The 19746-nt window shown below is 40.6% G+C and overlaps 1 protein-coding gene and 1 long non-coding RNA gene across 4 annotated transcripts in view; one reads left to right on the plus strand and one right to left on the minus strand.

Moving 5' to 3' along the window:
- The window catches only part of LOC146799519 (uncharacterized), an 84452-nt gene extending 75254 nt beyond the window's left edge, over nt 1–9198 (plus strand). The window contains exons 2-3 of the long non-coding RNA XR_014968931.1: nt 6411–6512; nt 9144–9198. This is a non-coding gene — a long non-coding RNA (uncharacterized LOC146799519). The remainder of the gene's footprint in view (nt 1–6410; nt 6513–9143) is intronic.
- LOC146799520 (cytosolic phospholipase A2 delta-like) overlaps nt 1–19746 on the minus strand; it is a 146669-nt gene that overhangs the window by 17887 nt on the left and 109036 nt on the right. For all 3 annotated transcript variants that reach the window (XM_085627088.1, XM_085627086.1, XM_085627087.1), the window contains exons 12-18: nt 18442–18578; nt 17062–17284; nt 13864–13981; nt 12514–12651; nt 8228–8335; nt 3647–3841; nt 1450–1616 (exon numbers count right to left, since the gene is read on the minus strand). In XM_085627088.1, the coding sequence (XP_085483214.1) occupies nt 1450–1616; nt 3647–3841; nt 8228–8335; nt 12514–12651; nt 13864–13981; nt 17062–17284; nt 18442–18578 (1086 nt within the window). The remainder of the gene's footprint in view (nt 1–1449; nt 1617–3646; nt 3842–8227; nt 8336–12513; nt 12652–13863; nt 13982–17061; nt 17285–18441; nt 18579–19746) is intronic.

A 19746-nucleotide genomic window follows, 5' to 3' on the forward strand; every position in this document is an offset into this window, starting at 1 on the left:
TTAAGATAGATTTCTATTTAAATGAAACACATTAGAAAAATATTTTAGAATAAAATACAATTCTATATAGGTACAATTTTCTAACAATACATCAAATGTATTTATATTTTTAAAAATTGTGAGCAAATTCATTTATTTTAACTTTATTTCCTATAAGGTTTTATTTTAAGTCGCTGCCTCCATTATTTTCTAATGGATGGTGTTGCAATACCAGCAGTAGGCCATGTGTGGTGTTGGATTTACCCCAGGTGTGAGCTGGAGTACATTTATGACTGTTTGAGTCCTTTTTGCTGCAATAACTATAGAAGTGCAGTTTGTGAATACTAATGAGCTTACTCTTTTGTGGGTGGGTGTATGTCCTCTCTAAACCCCTCCTTAACCCTCCCTTGACCTCTCCAGAAACCCCTTCCATTTAGTAGTGAGTATTCTTCATTTTCCAACCTCTCCCCCATCGCTCCACATTTAGCCCTAAAACGCAGGCGTACGTTTGCAGAGATCTCTGCAGTCAGGGCGGAAATCCCCACACATAACAGATAGGAGAGGCGGAGACCAAGACCTCTACATGCAGGTTTGTGAATAGTATTTTGCAGTATGTGAGTAGTACTACTAAATCTACAAAATGCAGTTTGTGAATAGGCGCCAACACATCCACATCCCAGTAAATTCTTGTTGCGCGCCTGAAGAGCACAATATAATTGTGTGATTTAATTTTCTTTCATCGCACTCGAGGTATGCTTGGCATCAATACCCAAGGCCTAATTTATTTTATTCTCTTTATTGTTTTTAACAAAGGTATAACCCCTAGGCCAATTTTCTGTGAGTAGTTAGGTCTTGCTCTAGTCTTATCTATGAGTTTTCAGCAGTAAAAGATACCAACTCACTGAAAAAGCTGGGTGAATGAGCCACTCACTGAGTTAAGTGATTGCTCCTAACTTCTGCATGTGACCTGAAGTTTACAAGTTCAAATCTTGGCAGTTCCTACTCAGCAATTCATCCTTCCAAGGTTGACAACATTAACTACTCTTATCTTGTAGTAAAACCCGTCATTTACAGCAATTAGGTATGGTAAAACCATGGCATTAAAAGTCATATTAAAAAAGACATTGCAATTGGACATATATCCTCCCCATCCTTCTACAGTATCCTCACCACCTGGTTCATGGCACAAAATTCCCTAAATCCACCTGGATTTGAAACTCAATACTTAATTATTGAAAGATTTGCCAATCCATGAAAGAAGGGCATTCAAGCTTATATATCAAGGGGTGTCCAGTAAAAAACACAGATGTAAGATAACTCATCATGGTACACTTATCCTAAAGACATACAAGATACATCCATCCAGTTGTGCCCAAATGTAGGGCATTTAATCCCCACATTAATTTTCAATGATCTTGAATGGAACCAAGATGCCCAAAAAAAGAAGAGCATAAAGTGTCCCTCTACTACCTGCAAAGGTGTGTTCAAGGTGTAGTCAAATGACAGGATGATGTCGACTTTTCTGTCTGCTTTCAACAAGGGTGGGTAACTGGCATTGATGAAATAAGCCGCATCCACAAGGCACAGTCGTTCTGCTGACGGCGTTAGTTGATTAGGGTGAGAGTCTAAGGGACAATCTGAAAAGCAAACATCTTCAATTAAGGTGCTTGACAAACCCAGATCTGACTATGATAAGCAGCAGAGAGCTTTACAGAAAAACCTTTTTACCACAACAGGATCTCATCAAACATGAGGTGCTTTTCATAGAATTAGTTGCATTGCTTTGTTTTTTTACCAGTAATCTAATTAATCCAATTCCTGGTCGCAGTCCTTACATCACGAGGCATGAAATCACACACTGGAGACATCAGCCCTGCTGCCTACCTAAAATAAAAAGTCTGTGCTCCCCCCTCCCATTAATGTATTGTCATAAAGGGTCACCTCTAACCAAAATCATCCCACGAGGACTACTATTGCAGCTGAACAGGCCCATGATTTGGAAAGATCATCCATTAGGCCAACTAACAAGAAGGGGCAATGCCCAGATACAAAATGAGGATGGAAAAACCCCGGAAAGCCAATTGTGCCCCAAGTTCCAGAAGCCCAAAAGGCTGAAGGTACAACCGTGGCTCCTAGTGGTGCAGGCCCCAAAGAGAGGGGGTACTTACAAGACAGACCCCTGCAAGAGAAGTGGAAGCCAAAGTTAGATGCCTGTCAGGGACCAAACCCACAACTGAACAGAGACCAATCAAATAATGAGAGTTCTTGGGTGAAGTATGGGATATGAACAGGGGAAAGAACACAGAACATAAAAGGAGATGCATAGAGACAGCCTGTGACATGAGATAAAGTCACTAAAACAAATCCAATTGCAACCACACTGGAGAGAAAAAAACAAAAGGCACAAAAAGAAATTGTATCACGTCTTAAATGGTAGGTCAAGTGCACACCAGCCTGAGCTAGACACTAAAGGTAATCGAAAGGGAAAGGCTAGAAGCAAGGACAAATGTCACCGACAAGACAGGAAAACAGTGCCAAATACCATATAATAGAAAGACCCTGCTCTGTGAAAACCCCACGTGGTCACAGGAGAAATGACAACCCCCAGAAAAAGGCCAAGACACAGCAAGCTAAAGAAAGAGATAAGCCAAGAAGGTGACAAACACAATGCCATGCACACCATTGCACCTACCTGCACAGGAGCAAAGACCCCTTCTGGGACCCCACCCCAAGTTCTAGGGGGTCAGGGTACCCCTACCCTGCCCCCTTATACCTTATTTTGTTAAATGTTTAGGACATGGAGACCTGGTAGCCATGTCCTGTAATGGCAGCCGCAACACTTCTCTTCATGTTGCGGCTAGCCAATCAGAGCGCAAGCTCCTGCAGGACTCACTGGAGCTCCTCACTCCTGTGGGAACGAGGTGGCCGATGAGAAAGGAAAACCTTCTCGGTCCATGAGCTTGCTCGATTATTTAAAGTTGCATGCTGCCCACAGGATTCCTGTGAGAGTTCCACGAATCCAACCGTCCAGATATCTATACATTTTTAACCTTAATTTCTCATAAACTACTGAACAGGTTTTCACCAAATCACAAAAAAGCACACTTTCTGGGTAAAGATCAAGCTTTCTGCCAAATTTGGTGTAATTCTGTTCAGCTGTTTTAGCCGTAGTGGTGTCTAAAATTCCATATGGAAATTGCTTGGAAATTTGCGTTTAGGGAGCCCTTTTTTTTGGACCCCATTTGATGGATCACCCCGAAACTTTCCAGGAAGGAGCTGATGTGGACAAACTTTCTTTTGGAAAGTTTTGTAAGGATTCAGAAACCACGCCAAAGTTATTAGCAAACCCAAAAAATCAATTTCCTATGGACACTGGGTGGTAACTAAAACGAAACTGAGTCGACCGTCATTGTCTCATATTTATATAGTTACAAGAAAAAGGTTGTTTTGATGTATTGGCCCTGCGCTGTTCAAACCCTTTTAGGTCAATAACGATTTTGACCTTCTCAAAAACTACTTGTTCAGATAAGGGGAGCATTCAATTAAAACATACTCATACATTTAGGTCCATCCCACATGAAAAAACTCTAACACATTTTTTATACAAATCCGTATAGTATTTATTACATCTTTGGTTACACAAATAAATAAAACACCTTATCGCTACCTTTCCATGTGGAGAATCGGCTGTGGTCACTGTAGTCCCTGTGCATTTGGAAACCTCTCAAGAAGTTGTGCTGTTCTCCATCTATGAAGCGATTGGTCAAAATATCCTTTAGTGTGTTGGACAGCATCCCAGGTGGAGTGTGCATATGGGTCTTCAGACGTGGGGTTTTTCTTTTGGTTTGGACTGTATCCTTGTCTACAACAACACAATGGAAAATAATATTGAAGAGGGAGAGTACACCATTCACAGTAAGTGGTGTTTGCTGACATGGAAGGCATAGTTGATTGACTTCTCCAGCCTGTATCCTCTATAAGGAAACATGTTCCAAATAAGGATTTTATGTTTTTTATTAGAATTTTATTAACATTGTTTTCGGCCCACATATAAAGCAGGGTACCCTTTCACACAAGAAATACATATTTGACAACAGAATACATAACACACTATGCACAGATTTGTGCAACCCCTTAAAATTATTAAAATCATGCTGAACAAGTACAAAAAGGCTTCTTCTTAAGACCACAAAAGCCCGCACTGTTCCCCAAAGTATATCAAGGCATTGGTCTAGATAGTTTGCTTCAACGGACCAGCGCAGGGCCAATATGATTCCCCGTCTGTGCCAATTTTGCCGTCTGGTCCCAGCTTTTCCTGAGAAATATTTCAGTCTATTTTTTAGCTTCTCTGAACAGATCACTTAGGAGAAAAAAGATGTGTTCATCCGCTCGTATACCTGTTCTCTTTGGAAAAACTTATGAACCCCCACTCTGCAAGCATTCAGGAAGAGCCTCAAGACCTGGCTCTTTGGATGAGCCAGAGATGCCCGAAATCCTCCCTCCCCCCCAGCGCCTTGAGACCCTCATGGGTGAGTAGAGCGCTTTCAAATCCCTGATTGATTGATTGATAGTGCTCATTCTTATGGCACTGCACATAGGGCAATTCAATATTTAAAAAAATCAGATCTTCTGTGGCACCAAAGTGGCATTAAGTAGATATTGTTGTATTTCAGTTCAGAGTTTTATTTAACAGTAAGCAACCTACTCTTGCCAGTGCCGGAAGCCTCCTTTCTCCCTGGTTTACCAGCAGGATTAAATACTGCTGTGCACTTGGCGAAGGGTCCAACATTCCCTTATGAGTGATGTGAGATTTATCGTGCACTGCACTCATTCTCTATTCTTTTTCAAGATGCATGCATTGCTTGGTGACCATAGAGTTTTTTGGCTCTTCAAGATCATTTGGAGATTTTTTCGGGGCTTGGGATAGTGCCAAGTTCAGCCTCCTACTTTCTGTAAGCCAAATCCACCAGATTGTTTTACTGTGATTTTACTCTTTTTAGACCATATGTTTTGGGATCCATATGACATTTATTTTCGATTCATGTGTAACCCACATCTGATTCCAGGATGGCAATGGGATCCAAAGAAGGAAGACAAAACATCATTTCCATTCACTGAGTATAGGGATCAGAAAACATGCGTGTCGATTCTTTCAAACATCCTCCCACAATTTTAGGATGCATCAATGACATACCGCTCTAAATCCTGTTCCAACCTTGCCTCAAAACATTATTGAAAACCCTGCTCTTCGCCAAAAGGGATTCTATTCTAATCTGTAAGTGCCCTTCTTGTAAAAAAACCCTTCGTATAGTGGCATAACGAAAATCGAGGGGGCCCGTGCAAAGTGTATGGAGGGGCCCCCCAAGTTCCGGACCCAGTCAGGAGTTCTGAGCCGCTATACCTGCACAGTGTCTGAGGGGGCCTCCTGGAGCTCAGCCTCCCCGCCCCCCCCCCCCCCGCACCACAGTGGCTGCAGGTGCTGTTGGTACGCCACTGCCATCCTATTAAGATGACAAATTCTTTTCTATTCCAAATGTTGGTGAATGGTCATGTGAGTTCTATAATTCTGTAGCTGAACATACCTTTGGTATATATTAATGAAAAGAAGAAGAGGACATTTGAAAGATAATTTGTCCCTAGATACTAATACTACAAACTATGTTAACCCAATTTGAATTTACTAATTTAACAAATTTGTCAGGTTGAGAGACTTGTTCAACTTGCTAGGGTTTGTTCTGCATATTATACAGACATTTTGATGGTGCTTGCATTATCACAACTAAACAACTAATCTTTGTACTCATGCCGTCTATCGCAAAATTCTTTTACTAGCCCTTCTTAATTTTTTTTTCATTCCACTGTGGATTTTTTTTCTCATAAATTGTATGTCTGCTTACATTGACCACAATATCAAAATGTGATTTGACTAAGTTTGCTAAGGTAGTTCCCTTGTAAAACGAATAATAGTAACTTTTTTAATCCAGAACTGAATACTTCAATTTTGACGTTGCTAATCAAAAAGTTAGTTTTTGGATGACTATTTGGCAAAGCTAAGGTAACTTAGAGGTAAGTCAGCTGTATAGTCCTTGCAGTGTGAATTAATTAAATCATGATTTGCAACTGTTGTTATTGCACTCTCTATAAAAAGCTGATGCACTGTAACTGCTGCCTTTGTATGTGTCATGACAAGAACTCACTTTTGAACTAGGACCAGTTAACTTCAGATACCTTACACCGAATAGAAGACTCGAACAATGTATGAACAAAGAGGCGAAACGTGTTTGCAGTTCAATGTATCATATCTTGAAACAAGAAGAGCAAATGAAAAGTAACCATGATATACTTGTGTATTTAGTTTCTATTGCATTTTGTGTCTTATGAACGCAATTAGGTCTGTAATCTGAAACCTTCTGCCTTACTGTTGAAAACAGGGACTAGGGCTGACTTCCTTTATGCACCAGGTGTAATAGAGTGACCTTCCAGTCTGGCTCACTAAGATGAGGAGTGTGCCCCCTCTGTTCCTTACTGCAGAGGTGAGTAGTTGATTAGAGTAATGTGCAGATGTGCCCTGCTGCAAATTGACCTCTTTTGCTTATGTATTGATTTAAAGCAGTTTGCCAATTACGGAAAAAAACAACTGAATGTAATGGACATTTGAGGTATAAACATGATGAAGATACACCTAAAATAAACCCTTAATGGACGCAGTATATCATACCCTACATTCTAGCATTCATGTGCTGCGAATAGGGATAAGTAACGAAAGGCAATAATCCCATGACTTGTTCTCCAGATCGCACATCTAAAGGTACTATTTGTCCACCCAGACAAGGCTGAATTCTGACAGCCTTTAGGGCACCTAAATAGGCGTATAAAAAATCCATTTGATAAGGAAGTCCCATAAAATTCTGATCCGAAGGACCAGGATTGCCGGAATCTGACCCTTAAAACGAGGTTTGTGAATGTGGAATTCTGCCTTACAAAGGGATTACGGTAAACACGAATTTACAGTTAAAGTCGGATTTCTTGGTCCTTGCCAGCAAGAGCAGGTGAACACCTACAAACGCGACTGATTGTAGGTGTGCTACAGCATTTGCAGAGAGATTCTCTCTTCTGAAAACCCTCACAAATGTACTCCTGTCAAGGGCAGGAGTAAGTGTGTTTCCACTGTAGGAATGGAGAGTGAACAATCCAATATTCAATGGCAGCATAGCACAGATAATGAAGTTTTTACATGCCATCATTTCCCTAAGGATAAATATATATTTGGAAAAGGTGCAACTGGACAGCTGTTTCAGATTTCCATATGGAAACTTTTGTTTTAGTAATTTTCAACCAAGAGAGTATTGCTGGAAAGCTACGATTGCTTTAGTTTTCTTTCCAGTAGTCATACAGGGATACTTCCTAAATCTTGAAGTCAGAAGATTGATTTAAACTTGAAATAAATACTAAACAGCACCAAATTTTACACTTCTGTTCACTGACCTCTGAGTAGTGCTGGCAACTCTTAGGAGGCCATTGTGGCTTTGATTGTATCTTATACAACACAATGGAGATTGTTGATATCTCCAAATGTTAAAGTCTGACCAAACAAGGGCATTTACGGGAGAAAGGAGGAGTTTGGCTGCTATATGGGCATCAAGGGGAAAGCTGCGGATGCAGGGGTGTGAAGTAGATTCAAGAGGGAGCATCATGCATGTTGTACCTGCATGCCACACACAGGTAAACAGGAAATCATATTCCTTATATGCCACAAATATGAAATAACTAATTTTTCTAAGATCCAAAGCCTTGCTCCACCGGACTTAAGTAAGTCATGGTTTGTTACTCCACACAAACACGCTCAGTCATTATCCCAATTTCTTGTAAAATATAATCTGATTCTCAATAATCTATACTGAGGAAGAGACAAATTTCTTGTTCAGGATTTTGTGGTAATACATTATTATGTTTTTGCAATCACTATTTCAATAATGGAGTTATCATTATATTATTGGTTCCCTTTACAGGCTGTGCAACACTTGATACTTAAAAATGTGATTTTTCAATTTTTTTTTGTTCTGCAACAAGAAGTTATTCGCAGCTTTGTTAGCCTGATGTGATATTTTTGATAATTATTCAGCCACAAGAAGACAGCAGACAGAATGTGATTCTTACCAATTTCATTTCCTCAGCTGTGTTTGCCAGATTTGATATTTTTGATAATTATCAGGCGAAGAGAAGACAGTAGACAAAATGTAATTCTTACCAATTTCCTTCACCCTGTTTCTGAACCACTGATCCCAAAAATGATCCGAGTTTGTGGCAATATACCACGTGTCCACCAGATTCACTGAGTAGATATTACCCCATAAGCCTGCACATGCAAACAGAAAGAAAAGACAAAACATGAATTATACTAGCATTATGCACAAAGATTGACTTTTGCAGCAGTACCCCACCAAAGTCTGGCATTGCAACACTCATGCAGTGATGAAGAAAGAGATTTCAAATGAAACCAAACAGTGCCCATTGTATTGGTCATCAAAAGAACGGTCCCTAATGATATGAACACAGAAGAAACATACAACCACACGGCTATCAAGCCCACCTAAAGGACTGTGCTGGCGTAGAAATTGTGCAGTGAGGATATACTGTGCAAAGAGAAATATATTTCATGTTACTGTGCCAGGAAAACTAATACTTGAATATATCAAGGCACGACAAAACACAATCATAATTATCCCAAAAAATATATCCCATGAGGACTGCAGCTAACCTAGGGATTTAGCACTCTCTCTGTATAATATGATGTAGCTACAGCTGACAAGTGTTTCGCTCACAGGGGTATGCTGCTTGGAGCTTTTATTAAGGTCAAATCCAATTCAGACAGTTCTAAGGATAATAAAGTAAGACAGGGCCAGAACTGGTCACTGAACAAGCATCCACTTCCCCTGTTGGAAGTTGGTGTTGGAAAAAAAGGATTCATTTTTGCAATGGAGATATTGACATTCCTGATATCCAATAGGATGTACCATTTCTAGAAAATCAGGCAACCAATCAAGACTTATGAGAGGGGCTAACAAGGAAAGTGGAGGATGTCATGTTATGTTCCATTGTAGTGATAAGCCTGGTAATGAGTCTGTGGAGTCACGAGACATTATAATGTCTTTTTTTTTTTGTAGCATGGCACAGCATTTCAAGAGGATGATCCTGTTCGGTTGGGTAATCCCAGAGTACGATACCAACGCTAATTACTCAAGTACTAAGCACTATCACAAAGGTACTGTTGCATCCTAAATCTGTTGTTGACACTGTTAATCCCTTAAACTTGCACAACTGTTGAAAGACAGGTTTACAGTTGTTAAACAAATTAGTTGCCATATCATTCAAGGGAGAGTATAGCCAAATTGGTCAAGAGTTACAGTACTTGCTATTGGTGGTGTGGTTTTAGTTTGTCGCAAATGCTGTCCATGAAGATTGTGTCACCAGAATTTTGTACTAGGTTGAGCAATGTCAGTAGAATATTTTTGCAGGAAGAACATGCCACAGCACACCTTGATTACAGCAATGTTGCTAGTGTCTCATCTGCTAGGGAGGATTACCACCAGAATACCCATATTACAGCACCAATATTGGGCTGTAGTAAGAGGGATAGAAATTGTGACTAAAACACAATCACCCTAAAATTCTGAACAACAAGGAATAAAGCCCTAGTATATTATACCATGAGAGTCTTTTCGACAGAAGGATAATCAACATTGTTCTTGAAATAGTCCCATATGGAAAATTCACCTTGAAGATGAAGTACAAGACACATGAATACTGTGCTGAATACTGTGCAATTGTGAATAATGGGCCCAGAACATTGTGCGTGGAGGAACAATTACATCAGAATGTTCTGCCATGAAGAAATGAATGCCCAACCCTTGTGCCAGTAGAAACTATGCCACCATATTATTTTGACAGGCGACATATGTCCACAGAATAGAGAACCAGGTAGAATTACATCTCCAGATAGGTGGAAGGGAAGAAATGCACCATGAGACTGGTACGGCATGAAGAATAAAATACCATTATCAATGGAGGCTTCCTGCTTGAGTGATTCTCCTTCAACTACCTCGCAATGAGAGGTGACGAGTCCCCTCAGGCTGTCTCCCTATGTGCTGTTGAGTCACTGTGGGACTTCATCTATGATGTGCCTCTTCCGATCACACCTGTTCTCGTCTGGGAGCCATGAATGAGAAGCAGTAGAAACATGATCCACATCCTACTAGCGTTGGGAACGCAAGTAGGTACCTCTGTCAGTCTCCTGGATCCCACACTCTTTCTTATAGCTCCTGGTACTCTCTATACTGTACCATTGTTGCATTTATATAACAGTTCTGTCACTCACTAGGCTGTTTAGGTGGTGGTGTTTTTTGTTGCTCACATACTCTCTAGCTCAAGGATACTTTAGTGAGATTACCGTGCGCTCAGTAAATGCCACTTCATTCGTTCTTTCACAGCATGTTTTTTAAATGTTATTACAGAAGGGTCAAACCGTATATAAAAACACAACAAGCGCTGTGAAAGCCAATAGGTCTTGTATTGGCTGTCAGCCTTTAGGCTTTCCTAATTCTTGTTTTGTTTAGTCACACTTTTTGTAAATCTTTATTGTCAGCAATACTGTGGGACCCCCACCCCCTCACATCCCACCAATATAAAACCACTGGCTAAAAGTCACACTATTTTTGGGTCTCAAAAGGCCACACATAGGTATGATTGTATTAGTACTAAAGGGACACATTTGGGGCCGAGATCGTTAGTTTCACTTCTGACCGCCAAATTACAATTTAGGTGGTCGGAAGTGAAACCGGCTGGTCATTCCAGATAGATTCCGATGGGCTCAAGGAGCCCTCCAGCCAGACGGAGACCAGCCCATAATCTATATGGCTGGCGTTTTATGCCGTCCGTATTACGATGCTCTGTCTCCGACAGGCTTTCCATGCCGGGCTTTCTGACATGGAAAGCCTGTTGGAGAGCGAGTTTGTGGGCTCCTAGCATGGCCCCCTTCAGTTTGCAGACTCCGGTTGTAGGCCAAGGGGGCACCTATGGTGGCCTCTTGTTGATCCCTGCAGTGTGTGTCAGGCACTCTGAGGTGCCTGCCACACGGTGCAGGGATGAACACAACCTCCTATTTCCCTATGGGAGCCCTTGCTACGGCCCGTTTACGGACGAGGCATATGCTCCAATAGGGAAATGTGACTGCACTATGTGCGGTTGCATCATAATTAGGCGGTCGGGACCGCCGACTGGAGGTCGGTCGGTCCCGTTTCTGTGACGACGTTCACCCAATATCGTAATAAGCCCCTAAGTGTGTGGACGTAATCCTAGTGAGATAATCCCTCCTAATAATGAGTTTTGCAGGTAGGAATGGGGGATAAAGTAGCAAAAGCACAAGTTATCTACATGTGCTCCTGGAATAAAAACCTCAGGAGGCAGTAAACACGGCCAGGGTCATTTTTATCCTGGACGGCAGCCAGCCAAGTCAATGACATCATGATCTCCACTTTCCTAAAAGATGTTTGCCTGGGAAAGTTGGATATCCCCACCAGGCAGAAAGGGATTTCTATGCGATCAGCAGAGATGCCAGGTCTAGTGGCTCTACTACAAGTTTTGAGGGGTGGGTGCAATGCTTAATCAGAGTGCATCTCCCTCCCAGTCAAACTCTAAATGATCCCCCTATGTTTTTACTTTGTGTGATAACTGTAGTATCAGTATTTAAAAATATTTAACACATTTGAACCCAATTCCAAATTAAAGATAAGCCCAACTAGAGTTAGAAGATATGTTTCTGGTGGAATGTATAGGAACATTTTATTATCTCAGAATGTAAATCATTACATTACAACTTCAGAAGGTGCTATCTTTGACTTTCCCCCCTTGCATTCGTGGCAGCCCCAGTTATATGACAGTTCTGTATTTCAAGGTGGCGCTGATAAGGTCCTAGCACCACTGTGAATTGGATTTTAATTCAACAATTCATAATATTGTAACCAACTGCTCTAAAAAATCTATACTGCAACAATTTAGTGTACTATTAAACACTATGGTGCCAACTATATAAATTCAAATGTTTGGGGTAATTTTCTTTCCTGTGCCAGGGTTGTGCTGCAATTTTCGCAGTGCTTTGCTTCTAACAAAAGCCACCGTTCTCTATACATGTAGTAAACTGTATGCTATAGTAAGAAGGTTTTAATATAAAGTAATACTTTGTCAAAAAAACAGGCAGAAAAAATAATGGAGATACAGTAGAAATTACCTGTGGCAAACTTTGTACTCATAACTTAATAGAGGTTAAAACACCACTGCTGAAACATTTTGCAAAAAAAGTACCACTACTCCACAAAATGTATGCAATTTGCCCCCAAAAGCAAATATATAAATTAACTAATACATTAATAGAATTTATAATGACTCTCGTTTAAAAAGGGACCATACACACAATAGCCCATACAACACCCCAAAAGATGAGCTCCCACCCAGACCCTTGACTCTTTGTCTATCCTTTACCTTGCAGGAAGCAGATCCGCTGTTCCGGGTGCATCTTCATCAGTCGCCCCATGAAGAACTCGCTGCCAAACAGCTCTGAGCGGATGAAGGCGCCATATTTAAGGAGTCCCACCTCATAAGGAGAGAATTCACACCATTCTGCAAATCAGAAGCAGAGAAACTAAGAGCCCCTGCTTTAAAAAATCCAGCCCATCTGATTAGACAATAATGAATATGAAATATTTGAAAAATCCAATTTGTTGTTCTCCACTAATCCCAAATCACTGTTAGAAAAGCGGTATTATTTTAGCAAAGTAGCTAAAATATACTAACATTAAGAATTTTAGGTTGGATATAAATTGGGTTAAACTGAGGACCAGTTTAAGTTATTAAAATTCCAAAATATATATTTTGCCAATTAGATGAGTTTGCATTCCTCCAATAAAATAATTATTTCCTTGGCGAACAGCTCCTGCTGAACTTATGTGTGAGATGTGGCATGCTCTGTCTCTCTGGGCATTGGTCACCTTAGCTGGCAAAGCTTACAGGTTGTTGTGAAATGAATGAATTTCATTGGTATCTATCAAATGTTTATCTGAAATTGTAAATTAATAAGAAAAGGTCTACATTGTGGATGTTTAAGAGGGCTACTGGGATTTACATCCCTAGTTTTAGGATACTTTAACTTTATCTCTTAAAGAAATTCCAAAATGGATGACACTTTCAGTACTTCCTGGTCTCATAGGCCTCCCTACACAATATTTAATATTAACAAGAAAACTAGCTCCTTCAGGGGATTAAGCGTTGCTTGTGATGCTAATCATATTTCACACAAGTGGGGGCAGTTTCCAGACACATTTTCTCACTACTTTATAAGCGGTGAGGCCACCCTGCCTTTCACACAGAATAGGTGAGGGGAGCAGCAGTATTAAAATCTATGTTGGTAAGATATTTGAAACTATACACTGGTTCTGATGAATTCACATCTAATCGTACATGCTATGTTTCACGGCAATGATGAGGGTACTTAATCAAAAACAGTGTGCCAATATATGTAAAGCAGCAAGATCATCAAAGAGTTGCTCAATATGGAGAGTTCATTGACTTTGTTGCATGATGTATCACAACAATCCCATACCAAGATGGTTTCTGCATCGGCTGGAAGACAAACCAGAACATGTCTTCCAACAAGAGGTCCTTTACTGGAGCACACCGCGGCAGTACCCTCAGTTGCATTCCCAACAATATGCCAACATTTGCCATTGGATGAAGGTCTCCACACCCACATTGCATGGGTGGGACTGGAGTTGTTTATCAACACATCACAGTTCCAACCTGGATTACAATACCAAATAACTTTCATCAATTTACCTTTAAAATCAGTGGTGCTATTTTCGTCCAGTTTTACATTCATGGCCAGGTAGAGAGGCAGCGGATTCTGCCCCCTTTCCAACGCCTTCTGCTGATCCGAGAGTTTGCTTTCTGTCCTCTGTTGATGGGAAGAAACAGAAGTTGCATCTTGAATTTGCATGAACAGATTTCACACTCCTTTATGAACTCTCAATGCATGGGAAACCTTCCTGGCACTCTTTTTGTCTCCATAATTCTAATGGTGGACTCGGCATGTCATTTTTCAGTCTTACCTACATCTAATTGTTGTCAAATACCTATTGTCACTAATATATTAACAGAGTGGCCCTTTGGTCAGCATGTTGCTCTGGATTTCTTGTCAATTACATATACCTGCTTCTTATTCAATGGCTTTCCTCGCTATTGTTTGTTTTCACCTCTGCAGTATTTCTTATTTACTGTGTTCCAACTGGAGGACTGTGTTGTTCCAATGTTTGCATTCAAGGAACTACTTTTTTCTTTGTTTTTAGCCACCCAATAGGAGTGCATTTGTTTTCTTGCTCTCGCCCTTGATTGCTACTTCCCCCTCCAATACCCACTCCCCAGCGCTCTGTATTGCTCCCTCCGCAACATCCATAGCTCATTCTTTGCCTCACTACTTTTTTATTTAAGCCCCCCCTCCCCACTTCAGGTCCGTCTTTTGTTCTTTTTTTGCCAATGCTTCTTAGCTTTGGCAAAAAACATTTCTTTTTGTCGATGTTGTAAATCATCGGCAAGAAGCATTTATTGTCAAAAAACGTTGGAAAAGCAAACAGGCCTTCAATGCCAGCTAAAGGGAAAGACCTACTGACTCTACCAGTGGTTGTTCCAATGAGCCACTAAATATTGTAGTGTTTTAGCCCTTGCTCAAACCCCACCTTTTCAAAATTATTCTGGCAAGGCTGCTCAGTCTTATGTGCACAGTAACATGTTCAGTGTTCTATCCCTCAATAAATCATATGAACTTAATTGAATTGATTTCTGCTTATGTTTACTTTCTAAATTCAATAGAACAGACATACTATAAACCAAACTGAGCAGTCCTTTTCCATGCCCACTAAGCAGGAAGATATGTGCCACTAGCTGGGTTCTATTCCGGCAGGTACTGTTAAATGTGTACCTTGGAGCACCATAGGCAACAGTAAGGTGACCACCTCACTCCAGGTCATTATAGACACTATCTCCAATCTTGAACTTTCACCTTGATGTCACGTGCTCTTCTAGTTAGTGCAATAGAAGCAAAGCAAGACTACAAGACCCAGAATCCTAGGACTGGAAAAGTGTCCCTCATGACCTGGAAGGAGATACTCACCCTGGGAAACAGGAAGGTATGCGGTCTGCCTAGTCTTATTCTACTTTACGTAAGTGTGAAAGCACTGTAGGCCATATATGAGCTCAAAGATACTGTAAACGCAATGGGGCACTGTGCAGCCCATGTCAACAGAAACAACATTGACTTTTCGCATTGATAACTCAGTTTGTGATTGAAAAATATTAGATTGACCTAATGAGGATCAACATTTTCTGCAGGCTTATAGATGTAGAAAATATTTCATATTTTATAGATTTCATGGTCCACAATTGCTAACACTGAAAGTTAGGTAACACTAAGAGAAAACTTAGATAGAGTGGATTTCAGGTCCTGAAAATAACAGAACAATTTGCTATTTTTAGGCAAACATTTACAGCTATGGTAAAACCATGCACATTTGATATTTACAATCTTCAGACCTGGTAGGGATGGAAACAGTTCTATTGAAACAGAATTTGGCACTCGTCTCAATATTTACACAAGTGAGCAAAGATGGTTATCTTTGTTAGAATTTACCAAAGGCTGTAGAACTGACCATCTCTTGATGGTCTCACATTGATCCATTACTGCACAATTGTCTATCTATGTACTTCAAAAATGAGTAAACAGAATGGATTGTCTTCTTCTGAATTTACTTGTTGTTGCAGAAATTTAAAATGTGCCATAGAATATACCCAGTACCCACTTGCTTCAGGATTTACTACATAACTTAGAATTTACTGACTGCTGCAAAGGTGACTACCATATGTATAGCATACATCGTATTGCACTGTTGGATACTTCTATAGGAATGTATGCAAATGTCCTCTTATTTAGAAAGGTCATACCATGTGTCTTCTACGGTTCAAGTGCATCGCTGGATGCTGCAAAATTTGATATTCATTGAGGCAGCATCTATATGAGGTTAGAGGTAGATCTATTTCTGCACTTATTGCTCCATCAAGGAGCCCCTTGTGTCATTTACTGTTTGTATATTTCAGATGAGCATTCTCAACAGTTGGGGTATAAATTAGCACTGAGTAACTTTTATACTGTTTCTTGTAGCAATCCACTAGTTTCAGAATAATTGCAAATAAGGATGTGACCTTGCGGCTAACATGCACACTGCAGAAAGGGATGGATAATGTAGAAAGCAAAAGTGAACACTGCTACAAGGGAACAAAAAAGGTCAAGGCCAGAGTACTAAGCCAGTTAATCCAGGTACCTGTCACTGAAACAAGGAAAAATCAGTTGTTTTAAATCGCTAGTCATCAAAATAAATATTAATTTTATCGGGCAAAGGGCCTATCAAAAAAAAAGTGCAAATTGGGCCCCCAGATGCAGGAGTAACCTCTACGCACCAGCACTTCAGTTCCAGCTTGGACAATTGTTCTTAAGATTTTTTAAGTTTTAAGCAAACTCAGTGAGCCTTTTAACTTCTCTTTCTTTCTCCTTTTTTACATCATATTGTAAGGGGAACAGCCATTACAACGCGGTTTTTACCACGCGCACCTTTTACATCGCATGCGATGTTACAACGCAAGTCTTTACATCGACTTGCGCTAGATGGCGTGCTAACATTACAAATAGTGTAGTTTACTATCCCAACACCTTCCCTACTGTTAAGTGGACTGGAGTTGGAATAGTAAATTACACTTTTCTAATGTTAGCACGCCATCTAGCGCAAGTCGATGTAAAGACTTGCGTTGTAATGGCATAGCGTTGTAACATCGCATGCGTTGTAACGCATGCGATGTAACTGCACGCGTTGTAATGACACGCGTTGTAATGTCATACATCCTATTGTAATGATAGTATATTGTAATGATTTTAATTAATTGAACAACAAAGTACAATATTTATATATTCACTGCTACAAGATTACTTACCCCACTGTGGAACATGGATTCCAGTATCAGGCCCCACAGGTCGGTGAAAGATGTCTTGTGGCCCTCTTCGCTTCTCTGAGCCAACTCACTACGATAATACTTGAGCCTCTCCCATGTAAAAGCGTTCCTCTTACTCTTCATCACATCTTTGCGTGCTTTGTCTATTGGATCGGTCAGATCCTTGCTCGACCAATCAGCATCTTCATATAGCTTCGACATGGCCCTGGGTTGGCACCAACCAATAGACAGTAAAATTACATTTAAGGGTAAATGGCCACTGCAGACCATAAGCAATGCAAGTCCAGTAACGGATGTATGATATTACAACGCAGGTATTTACCACGCGTGCAGTTACATCGCATGCGTTACAACGCATGCGATGTTACAACGCTATGCCATTAGAACGCAAGTCTTTACATCGACTTGCGCTAGATGGCGTGCTGACATTAAAAAAGTGTAATTTACTATTCCAACTCCAGTCCACTTAACAGTAGGGAAGGTGTTGGGATAGTAAACTACACTATTTGTAATGTTAGCACGCCATCTAGCGCAAGTCGATGTACAGACTTGCGTTCTAATGGCATAGCGTTGTAACATCGCATGCGTTGTAACGCATGCGATGTAACTGCACAGCGTGGTAATAACCGCGTTGTAATGGCTGTTCCCCCCAGTAACAATGATTCTATACAGTAGAGTCACGTTTCATCAAATGAATGAAAAACCAAAGGCAGTCGCTAATTTATCACACAAACATTTTTTTTCACATCTATTTTGCACTCACAGGTCATGAAGGTAGTTCTGAGGCAGCCATATCAAAGCTATTATTTGGCGCATTCTTTATAATGCGTTGGGACATGAACATATTTGAAGATTGTCTCTCCCTAGAGGAGAAACCCCTTCTAGATCTTCTGGAAGGGCAGCACATCATCTGGAGTCGGCCATTGGAAAAAGCAAGGACCATGTAGGCTTATGAGGAACGCATTGGGAATAACATATATATATATATGTTACTGTTTTTTATTGAGGTATTTAAGTGCAATGCATTTGCCCAATATATGGAAAGAGCCATGACTATAAAATGACCACTGTTCATGGGATATGACTTTAAAAGTTTACGAAAGATCACAGGAAACCGCAGCAGTGTGGAGACTCTATAAGTGGATATTCAAATCAATTGCACAGCTCATCTCCTTCTAGTTTTCACACTAAAACAAACATTTTAGAACTTTATTTTACACTCTATGGCGAATTATTTCGAAATGTTAAAAATGATATTAAAACATAAAAACAAGTTGATTAAAGATTACGGTTCCAGCAGTACTTGGCCACTAGATAGTCCAGTCCACCTGTTATTACACACCACTTCCCTCTCATCCTCACCATGTGGATCCAGAGGCGCCTGTTATGTACATGACACAGTCCAGGAGGTCCATCTTCTGGAGCGTGGATAGGTGGCTGTACATGGACGTCATTGCTCTGATTCCACCCCCAGTTGCTGTAACAGCCACAACTGGAATCTGCACCACAGAGAAATTACATTAGTAAAACATTAAGCATTTGAAGTTTCATTAGACTAATGACATCCCAGCTTGGACAACCTCTGATCCATTGAATGCCCCAAAACAATCAGGTTTGAGCATTAACACTTGGGAGGAGATGTAGGCCAGTGGTTCGTGGTCCTACCTTTGGAGACAGTGACCGAGATTTGAATCCAGGCCTTGGCACTAGACTCAACATCATGTGATTCTGGCCAAATCAATCTCCCTGGCCCTAAATAAATGTAAAATGTACTTGTGTAATGCCCACTCGATGTACACAATCTAGATTGTCTCATGTAGCCTTACGTAATGCAGAGCGCTCTGTTGCTTCACAGGTACGTTTGCACTCTTTACAAACCAATACATAACCACTCAGGATATAGAATATCTCTCTCTGGCAGGACGTCCACTTCTCCCACCTCCTTCCCTACGGACAATTTTGAGGCATCCTTACACTTCTTGTATTGTCCGAGATATAGACACTCAATGCTTCACCATAAAGTGAGGGGGTGGCAGGACAATATATCCATTATTCATGGATTTCAGACGTATTTTCAACACATCTGGACTGGTCTCTAACATGCCTCATAGAAGGGGAAATCACATACATTCTCGTACCACACCAGAGCCCAAGACCACAAGGAAAGATGGCCTGGATGAGCAGAGGACTCAAAGGTTCAGGGCCATTTGATGTGTCTGTTTATGATTTATGTTTATTATTTTTATATCATCATATCTGTTGACTATTGAAGAAAGCTTGAAGGCAGATAAGCATATTAAACAGATATAAGCAATATCAAATACTTGAGTAACAAACAAAACATAATCTCAGATACAAAACGGACAAGTCAGGAAAAGAACAATGAACAGAAATAGATCATAATGCATGTCAATGGTGAAGTTCCTCGTAGGCCTGTATTTGCAATACACAGAACTTAAAACTGACCACATGTATAAGAAACCCAGCCTTTTTGCAGATGCCCACCACTTTTTGCCCCCATGTAGGCTACTAGATGCTGTATTTCAACTCTGTCAGTGCACTGAAGCCTGCTAACCAGGCACAAGTGCCAGTGATTGCTCACTAAAACTGATATGTGTAAACTGGCAACCCCAACTGGCAAATGTCTTTAACCCCCTTATAAGTCCC

The sequence above is a fragment of the Triturus cristatus genome, chromosome 9 (genome assembly GCF_964204655.1).
Source record: "Triturus cristatus chromosome 9, aTriCri1.1, whole genome shotgun sequence".
NCBI classification, from domain to species: Eukaryota; Metazoa; Chordata; class Amphibia; order Caudata; family Salamandridae; genus Triturus; species Triturus cristatus.